The 10,562-nt window shown below is 42.2% G+C and overlaps 1 protein-coding gene across 1 annotated transcript in view; it reads left to right on the top strand.

The window, feature by feature from the left end:
- Window positions 1-6,919, top strand: part of tmem104 (transmembrane protein 104) — a gene marked incomplete at its 5' end in the record, with an annotated part of 48,621 nt that extends 41,702 nt beyond the window's left edge. The window contains 1 exon segment of the mRNA XM_035654832.1: window positions 4,783-6,919. Within this exon segment, the coding sequence (XP_035510725.1) occupies window positions 4,783-5,546 (764 nt within the window).
- Between the last annotated feature and the right edge of the window lie 3,643 nt (window positions 6,920-10,562).

The following is a 10,562-nucleotide window of genomic DNA, read 5'->3' as shown; positions in this document are numbered from 1 at the left end:
AAACAGCCGCAGGTACCCCTGGCCTAGAATAGAAGATATTGCTTTAAAGTTAAACTTATTTTGACATCTTCCTACCAACCGCACCGATTCAGGGCATCTCAATAGAGTACAGGGTGTATGCTGGAACATATCTGCAAGCATGAACATAATTGGTTATAACCCTTTTTTAAAGATGTGATTGGATTGTCTTGCAGGTTGTTGAGACTGGCGCATTAACTTCTTATCTGTGTACAAATATTCTGAGCTCTGGCTGAGTGAGTGGACTAATTGATGTGTTCATGAAGCTGTTAGACAGTGTCATGGAGTTTGGCTGGCTCATCCCTGTGAACCCGAGCTGCAGTATGGGGTGCTAAACAGTGGGCCAACTGCTGTGCCGCTCTGTGTTGTGTTTACTGATAGCCCTATCTGAGAACACATAACTTGTTAAGAGGCAAGGCGACCACTTATCACCCAGTCGCCCACCGAACACTGCAGCAGCAGCCCGCTAGCTCCGGTCCTGGTGGGTTTGAAGAGATCAAGCTCTACCTCAGCAAGAAATCCTGAGACCTTGGTGGGAGCTGGGCAAAGGGCCAGAACTACTAATTGCCTAAGAGATTATCCAAGAGTGCTCAAGGAGTGTCTCTCTTAATTAATGATGGGATGATTTCTGTGCTCTAAACCCACTAGAGGGGGAGATGTTTAAATTGGCAAACGAGATGAGAAAACAGTAGTGCAGCAGCACCAGAACCGTACGTTGCATTAGAGTTTCCTCAGTGCTTGAAATGCTGTTACACCAGTGCCACTCTCGAACATTAAAGCACAGCTCAGAAGTCCTTGACCTTCTCACTATCATCAATGAATCGCTCACGTTTAAGTGTCCAAGTCATTCTCTCCCAGGAGCGGGACCCCCCATCTTGCAGCTTTCTCGTGCTTCATCACACACGAGATTGATCACCTCTCACCTTCTACCATTTTCTACTCGTTAATTGAGTCCAGGAATCCCATCTCTTCTGAGATAGCCGCCGAAGAATTCTCCTCCGTACGAGAGTCAATGGCTCCTTGGAGCATTGAGAGTGTGTGCCAGCCTTGGCTTAACAGCAACAGCTTTGTTTGCTTCCAGTGAGAATACAGCTGTAAGAGCCTCCTATGGGGGGTTGTTAAGTTGAAGCATTCCTCACAAGGTCATTGCCATCCCCATCTAGGTAATATAAATCACAGGCTACAAGATGGACGGGCACTAGTTATGTGGACGTGATATGTGGCTGTTTGACACCTGCTCAATTTACTCGGTTCCTGTTGTACTGGTGGGGCCCAGTGTGTCAGTTTGAAAGTGCGTGTAATCAACATTCCTGACAGATATCTGCAGAGGTAAATGGCTCATCCCATAGGAATGAATGAGTTTTGTGGGGGGTCTTTGGAAAGATGGGTGTTGCTAGTGGATTCTAGTAGGTGACATAGAAGTTTGAGAGATGAGCCTTCATCAGGGAGTCAACGGCGTCTTTTAATGGGGGCTTCATCATCCTATCAATACCAAGTACGAGGTAGGTAGTATGAACCTATCGTGACGTCACCAATTAGTTTGTGGAGTAGCCGTTCTGAAGCCTCAAGTTTGGCGTTATGGTCGTCGCCATAACAGTTTGTCAGGGCCAGCGGAGGTGATGTACTGCAAGTTAAGCTGCTCTCATTGGCTGCATAGTTTCGTCTTGTCCATATAAGGAAACAATGGCAGCTCGTCTAGTCACACACAATCTCGTATTACAGGTACACAGTATGTGTTACTGGTTTCAGTATACTTTGTGATAGGCATTGAGTAATGTGTTTGAATGGGACTTACACCCCTCTTTTACATCACTCCAGTGACCTGTGAGGCCGTAGTGAATTTACTACGTAAATAAAGCACTAGACTTTGTTTCCTTGGTCCTTCAAAGCTGTCAAGGTGATCAAAGCTAATGTGCCCTTATTTCATGGCTGCATAGTGCTTCAGCATTGAGATTCATAGCTATAGGTGCACGGAGTGCGATAAAATTGTCACGGGCAGACGTGATTTGCCCACCTCGTATAGCATGATGCAGCTGAGAGTCGGTGACAAATGAGCACATTATGAAAAGCTTCGTTCTGGTGGCTTTGTTCCTGGTGTTCAGCTCCTCTCTACCATCTGATTGACTTTCAATTTCTTTGAAAAATAAGGGGTTAGTTCCTGCGTCTTAAGTAAGATAAATGAGTTCTCTGCTTCAAATTAGCATAAACCTTTTGTGAATTGGGGGCAGAAAAAAAGGAGGTGTTATGCTTTAGATTTTGCAATTTGGAATATTATTTAGTTATTAACCCTCATTTACATTTAACTGGGAGCATACCAGTAAAACCAGCCATGCTGTCCTTTATCACAGGCTCTTTCTTGCATCATCTTAATCTTGGCCGGACTTGTGTTAAAGGTGTTTTAAGTAGTGTATTAGTGCCCAAACACCCTGAGGCACTCTTAATTAAAAGCCCCATGCTTGTTTCCTTCCTGCAAGTGTTGGTGTCAGTGAGGAGAAAAGCTCCCGCTCTCCTGTCCTGCATCTCTTCCTCCCTTGTGTTCAGCGGGCAGACAGGTGGCTGCTCGCTGGTTCACACGTACAGCACACATAACAGACAGGAAGGTGGGAAGAAGATGAGAGTTTGAAGGAGAAAGAAGACAGAAGGAGCAAAGGGAAGAGACAGATGGGTTGTAGTGATGGCTCTGTCACACATTAAAGATGTTTTTTGGGAGAGAGTAAAGCAGAAAGGTTTGTTTCTCCGACACGGCAGACAGTTGGAGACAGATATAATGCAAAAATTATATCTTGTGGGACTGTTCTCTTTTATAGAGCTATCAACACGAAATTAACAATTTTCACAATGGATTAGTCATTTTCATGAAATTAATGCAACATTTTCTCTGGTTTCAGCCTCTCAAATTTGCTGTTTTTCTTTGTCATATATGAAAGTAAGTTTAATATTTTTAGATTTTGTTCAGTTTTCCCCTAAAAAAACAAACTACATAATTTAAACAGATTTTTAACATTTTATAGCCACTTTATTAATCTGGAAAGTAAATGGCTGATTAACAAAAAATGGAAATAATAGTTATTTGCAGCCCTACATGCGTGTGTCCGTGTCCTTGAAGGTTGGTCTGATGCCCAGCCATCTGACCTCTGCAAAGGAGGGTTGAGGTCGAGAGGGGAGGATTGCAGCTCGCAGAGCTTTCCCCAGAGTCAGAGATTACATTGGATGAAAGCCAAAGATGCATTCAATATTGAACACTTGTGCAACAGGTTTACAGACTCTCACCACTGATGTGTGTGTGTGTGTGCGTGTGCTTACATCTCCTCTGATAAAAGTGTAAGAAAGGGTGAGAAATGTAGCCGTGTGCTTAAAGTCAGTCGCTCATGCTTTCTTTTTTAGTGCCCCCAAGATCTCCTCTCCTAGATTTATATCCCATAGACAACCTATGACGGAAGTAGGCAACTTGCATACTGTATATTTCATTTCATTCTACATCCCATCTTTCTTTGTTTTACGGTATGTTTGAATTTTATACCACAGATAGGAAAATACACATGGTATGACAACAGTTCCATTCTTTGGTATACTGTGAATTTGCATTGGTTTGCAGCTATGACGTGCTGGTTGTTTTAGCTAATTTGTTGGGTTTAGTCCTCGTTTTCCTTGTTGTATTTCCTATTCATGCCTATTCTTATTCAACTTGATGCTGCTTCTTTGTTTTGGACTCATTATCTTTCAGTCTAGATATGTATCTATGGACTTCTCCTAATAATTATAAAAAATAAAAGTAGTAGCACTATTCTCGTTGTTCATTTTTCCAGACACTCACCTCTGTCCTGAACGCCTTTGTCGCTGATGGTTTTTCCTTCCCTTCGTACGGTGCGTCCCTGATAATCTGAATGAATTTTATCCTCCTGACATACATTAAAGTGCCACTACAGGAGCACACAGTGGCTGATTAATAGAGCTTGTTTGAAACTTCACACCTCCCCTGCACCCTGTTCAAGCACTACAACCTGTGCTGGAAACAGAAACTATTCTGCTGTACTTAACCTCTTAGGTGTTTCCATTAGAGGCAGCAGGGGAGCCAGTCTCACAGAGTGAATGGAAGCATACGACATAAAATCACTTTCTGCATATGTGTGGCAAATTGTGACCCTCCTGGTACTTCCTAGATGTCACCCTGGGTTTAAAGGACAGCTTGATGATGAAAGTTGAGGAGCTGGCTGCTGGCCATTGCGGGGCCATGACTAACTCCTGGTGTCACGGGCTGATTGAGTGTGTGTGGAGGTGAGACGGCTTACTGGGTCCACATGACTGTCAGCCCATAACAGGACTTCATGCCACGCTCAGAGGTCTCCTTTAGACGCGCACAGAGAGGCACCTCCAGAAATCAATTGGAGATGCGATGTGAACAGCAGGAGGTGGAGACTCTATCTTCACCTGACTCCACTCACTTTATGTCGGACCATGAAATGTTGCCTAGTTGTTGTTTTTTCACGCCTGATGTTTCTGGGACAAACAGCTGGAAGACAGTTGAACACTAAGAGAATGAACTTTATTCACATGTGGTGTCTAACCTTCCATTTTAAAGCAGTAGACGGACTGTTTAAACAACAGTGAAAGTTAGTATAAACACGGTGTGGCAGATTTACACAGAGACACACCTTATATGTAATAAATTTGTCTTTTTATGTTGTAAGTTTATGTCTTGTTGTCATCTTAGTGGATAATTTACTGTCACAGTTTGTTCCTAATTCCTCTGTTGTCTTTTCACAGCGTTCACTATGATGATCATCTTGGCTCTTATCCGCATTGGTAAAGGCACCGGCGAGGGCCGCCCACCGGTCGCCTCCTTCTCTGGAGTGCCCAACCTGTTCGGGGTGTGCGTCTACTCCTTCATGTGTCAACACTCCCTGCCCTCCCTGGTGACGCCCATCTCTGACAAGAAGCGTGTCGGCACCCTGGTGTTGGCAGACTACATCCTGATCCTGGGCTTCTACCTCCTCCTCTCATTCACCGCCATCTTCTGCTTCGACAGCTCGCTGCTGCACGACATGTACACCCTGAACTTCACGGACAACTGCAACGTGTTAGATATTCCATTCCTGCGCTACTTCCTCGGCCTGTTCCCAGTTTTCACCATCAGCACTAACTTCCCCATCATCGCCGTCACACTGCGCAACAACTGGAAGACCCTGTTCCACCGGGACGGAGGCACCTACCCGTGGGTGGTGGACCGTGTCGTGTTTCCCCTCATTACACTGGTGCCCCCGATCGTGGTGGCCTTCTGCACCCACAACTTGGAGTCCCTGGTGGGCATTACAGGATCCTATGCTGGCACAGGGATCCAGTACATTATCCCAGCCTGTCTTGTGTATTACTCTAGACGCCATCTGGAGCCCGTGATGGGCAGGGATGCCATCAACAAGCACCAGTCTCCCTTCCGCCACGCCTTCTGGGTGTGGTTTGTTTGGTTGTGGGCCGCCTCGTGCCTCATGTTTGTCACAGCCAACATCATCCTGACGGACACCAAGAAATGAGAACTCACTGCTGTAAGAACTTTCTTTAAAAAAAAAAACAAAAAAAAATCTCTATCTGTTTGGCCAGTCTCTTTGTTCCTGTACACGAGGCCTTACTTGCTGCTGGTTGGACAGTGTGCCTTTTTATGGGACGTTTGTTGCATCTATTAAATTTAATTAAGAGTAATTTATCAACTTTGTTAAAAGGGACCAAATGTCACATGTTTTTGTTCCATCAAAAAAGCTGGAACAGTGCATGACAACAATGAAAGGGAAGTGAAAAAGGTCATTTATTAAACGGATGTTTTGTCAACAAACATAGTGTGAGGTTTTCACAAGGATTTGCTCTCACACAACTTTAAAAATAGACGTTAAGGGTTCAGTATTAAGACAAACTAGTTTATTCAAAGTGTCAAACTGCATAAGGTTGGCTTGCTTGTTGGGTTTTCTCTTTTGGAGATTGTTGTGGCCTAAAACGCCTGATTTCACAGCAGTTTGTCTTAAAAAGAGCGATGTTTTAAGGCAGTTTTGCAATGAAATTGCAGGAGGACATTGCAAGAATAATTTATAGATTTTTTGGTATAATTCAGAAAATAATAGAAAGCAACTTTTTGTCGCTAGCAGTTTGGTGATGGATGGCTTAACGTTTGGTGCAGGGGACTGCTGTGATTGCCATGACTGGACAAAATTGCAAGGTCGTGCAGAATTCACTGGGATTGGTTGAATTTGCGTTAAAATTATGTAACTTGACCCCCAATTCCAGCGTTGGAACGGGGGTGGGGGTGTCAGATGCTGTCCGATGATCCGACAGTTTGTTTTAAGCAGACTAACTTAAGAGTTGTGCAGGTCGTCCATCCTGTAGCTCTTTGTTTTAGTGTGTCTCAATCAAATCCCAAACTATGGAAAAGGTAGGGTGTTCAGATGCTGAGAGATCCATGGGACCTTCAGGGCAGAATATTCCAATCAAAATACATTAAAGCACGTTTAAAGGAGCAGAGTAGCAACAAGAAGAAGAGCCTGTCACATCCAGACTTGCTCTGTTGCTAAACTGCTTGGCTTAATAATGAAATTGGAACAGAAACCAACAGGAACGAATCAGGGACGATCAGTCTTTCATGGCTGACGTGTATCCATTCCCCTCATGAACAATGAAGCCCCCTCCGTGACAGATCCACTGACAGATAGGCCTCCAGGAAGAGCTCCGTCTCTGTTTATCACCAGACACTCGCGCCTGTAGTTCAGACACGGGGCATGTCTCCCCGTCTTTTTACTGCTCAGCACCCATTCATGACTCTGTCAGCTTCATACTGTATCTATCACACAGCCCAACACCTGACAGCGTAATGGTGATCTACAGGGCTTCAGCTCTGGATATGGGAAAGGCGTCAGTGGCCAAAAGTGAAGAGTAGAGAGCCAAAGCTGTGACTCCAGAGTTCATACACTACCTGCACACTGTACTGTAGTAATGCTGATTTCACTGACACTTGGCAGCTTCTTCTGTGTGCCTCTGTTGATGGACTCCGTTATTGCCCTGACTACTTAATCTTTTAACTGTGTCATTTTAAAGGGTTGGGTCCTTAATGGTGAGTGGAAAATGTTTGTGACGCGTACAACCTTGACGAATTATGTGTCTAAAATTCAGCAGCAACAACTCTTAGTGGAAACAATAACCCACAAACTTATTCATTTAGTGGTATGTGGAGTATGTGGATTAGGCATGGGACAAATTTAATGTCATGACTATATTCTGTTAAGAAACACATATTCATTGCATCACATATAGACGCCTCATCACCTGGACGTTGGACAGTCTTTCTTACAGTTCCTTATTTTGTTATCTACACTATTTCCATACATCCGGTTTATCTTTTTTCTTTTAGCCATGGTGAGACGCAGGTTCCCCTTGTCCCCCTTCAAAATAAAACAGGAAATCAATAAAGGACTGTATGTGACGAGCTAGCTTTTTCAATTCATTTGAGGATAATCACAATTATCACCATAATGGAAATTGACCATGATAATAAATAAAAATGTTATCACGATAGCGCCGTATATCATCTCATTGCTAATGCTAACTAGACCACGAGAATTTTGTTTGGTTTATTTTTTGTAATTTGGATGAAAAGAGACTTTCGTGTTGTAGGTTGCTGAAGGACTTCAGCGCTGTAGACCGGAGACCAGAGCTGATCGATCCATACCATGGCCACAGAAAATACTCTGACTGGCAGATAACTTAGTTTTACCAAATGTTGTGTCCACTGTCACTTCCTGTGTGCTGTGGTAACTGTCCACCTTCACAACTGTACCTGCAAGGTAGACTGTGCAGGTTTTATTATGCAGGGAAAGGTGTATGAGTGACTGGCAGGTCAAGTTAATGTACATTAAACAGCAGGTAACCATAGAAACAGTACCTTTGCTTTATGTTGTGTTACCAGTTAACTCAGACTGACGTAAACTCACTAAAAACACGTTAAAGTGTGTATGGGTTTTAAATTGCACTATAACACAGACTGTCTGGATACAGAAAATAATTGACTCTGCAAAGCTTTCTGACCTCCACTTTGTGTCCTCACACAATAGCGCTGTCATGATATGTTCACACGTTACGTATTCAAGTGCCACTACAACTGTATTCAATTAAAATGCGAGCCCAGTATCAGGGTACTGTAGTTCAGTGGGTTGTGGAGCGGTCAGAGACGCTGTACAGCTCTTTCATCAACTGCTGTAATGCAGTTTAAATTGAAAGGTAATGTGCTGTGACTCGAGTGTTTTTAAGGAACTGCAACTGTGAGATTTCTACTCTTGCATCGTCGTAGCGTTGTTGTACTGTTGAAGGTGGAAGAGGTGCCTCTGATTTGTAGCCTGGTCAGCTTTATTGTCGATCTCAGGCTTCAACAAACTGCAGCGAGAATTTGCATCTGAGTGTTTAACTGGACCAAATATGGACTCAATGGGTTCTCCTAGGACACAGTATCATATCAGTCCTGCACTCTGTTTTCTGTCTAGTTTTTGTCTAATTAGATTGGAAAGGGAATCCGTCCTTGCATGCACAAACACATAAAAACACAATTACTATATGTCATATAAAGGTGCAGTAGGTCATTTTCATTCAAATAAATGTATCATATTTGCAGAAATGTTCTCTTTATCCTGACAGTAGAACATGAGACAGATAATCTGTAAAATAATCAGGTTCCTGTGGCTCCTCCTAATGAGACTCAACTATCAACTATCTTCAGTCCTCCAAACCAAAGCATCTTTTGATCTTTCTCGCCTCTGATTGGCTCTTGTAAATGTCATTAGGAGGAGCCACAGGAACCTGATTTTTACTGTCAGGATATAGTGAAAAGTTTCAGCAAATATGACAAAACGTTACTTACTGCAGCTTTAAATGTTTACTTTCCCGCTTTTGTGCCGGTTGGTTTTCGTCCAGCTACAGGTCGTCTTCTTCGTCACCTGAAGTGTAACATTTGAATGAAGAACAAACACTTTAACCTTGGATAGATATTTATAATTCAATCTGGAGACGATGTAACTGTGTGTGTGTGTGTGTGTGTGTGTGTGTGAATGATTGATGACTCTTGTTTGGTTGTGAAATGTGCCTTTTTTTATTGGGTCATTTTCTTACCCCAAACTCGACTCTGCTGTTTTTCCTCGTCTTTTGAAAAGCAGCTAGCCTGACAACATCTGCATGTAAGCCATTTCATTTAACTGACAATCAGCATGTCCCCCAGAAATGCTTTATAATCTTTATTTTTCTTTTCTGTTCTTGTTTTCAGTTCCTCCTAAGTTGACTGTATTTCGTTCCTCCATGTTTCTGGTATTTGTTTACAATGATTTGGCCACCCTCTGATTCAATCATTTATACGGATGTTTACTGCTTTAATTGATGTTCTGTTGGATTTTTATGATTCACAAAGAAAATAAAAGCTTTATGTTCATCATGAACTTCATGAACCTCGATTACTTAAAGGGAGATTGGGGTTTCTTCCAACCCGGGTCTTCTTTTGTAGTTTGTGCCCTCATGCCGGTCATTTATTACAATTACTGAAAAGCTTAAGACGTTTAAAATCATCTAAACAAGTCCAGTTACCTGCTATCAGAACTACTTCTGTGGAAGTGAAAGCTAAAAATATATCTCAGCTTTAGTTATTTATGAACTTAATATTTCCTTTATAATATCTTATTACATTACATAACCATACCATAAGGCCAAATGTATCTGGATGCCCCTGCTCATGTGCTGTAGTGTGCTACACAGTGTGCTGATCCAGACCTGAGAGTGGAGGGTGTTATAGCTGCAGGGTTTTGTTCATGGTGGCTGTAGAGTCCAAATGTGCAGATGTCCACATACTTTTGGCCATATAGAGTACTTTATGGTTCAACCCGCAGGAATGAAAATCATGTTTTTGCATATGAGACTTGCATGTCTCACTTTTTTGACTACGAGCATTATAGTGCAGTAAATAATAAGAGCTTACATAACTGGATTTTAGTTGACATCTTATGTAAAGTGGAGCCACGTGGCTCCATGTGTGGCGCATGTAAAAATATATCGTATCCCGATTATTAGTTTTGTGATATCGTATTAATTCTCAAAAGCACTATTTTATGCTTAAACTGTGATAAACCCAAATGCAGATCCCACTGCTCTGTTGTATTTTATTCACTGTGTGTTTCCTAAAATTAGATTTTTTTTAAATCGGAATATATCACAATGTATTGAATTGTAAAGCCTGTATTGTAATACATATCGTATCACCAGATTCTGGCCAATACACAGCCCTGGTGAAAGGCAGTGTAGTTTTGCAATGCAACTGACCATTATTATAAAAATGCGGTGTTGTAAGTTTAATTGATTTTACTTCCAAATTAGAAAGAATATGATTATTATTATATTATTATATCATGTTGAGAGCTTTTTTAGCACTTTTATCGAAAAAGTCGTGATTTATTTGTTTCTTTTCATGCAAGTAAGGTATAGTGGTATATGAAATGTTAAAAAACCTTCAAACCATCAGAAGCTGGTGATTGGTT

Source organism: Morone saxatilis, unplaced genomic scaffold (genome assembly GCF_004916995.1).
Source record: "Morone saxatilis isolate NCDOM2014 unplaced genomic scaffold, NCSU_SB_2.0 Contig14, whole genome shotgun sequence".
NCBI classification, from domain to species: Eukaryota; Metazoa; Chordata; class Actinopteri; family Moronidae; genus Morone; species Morone saxatilis.
Note: the sequence above shows the minus strand (reverse complement) of the source record. Positions and strands in the feature narration are given on the sequence as shown.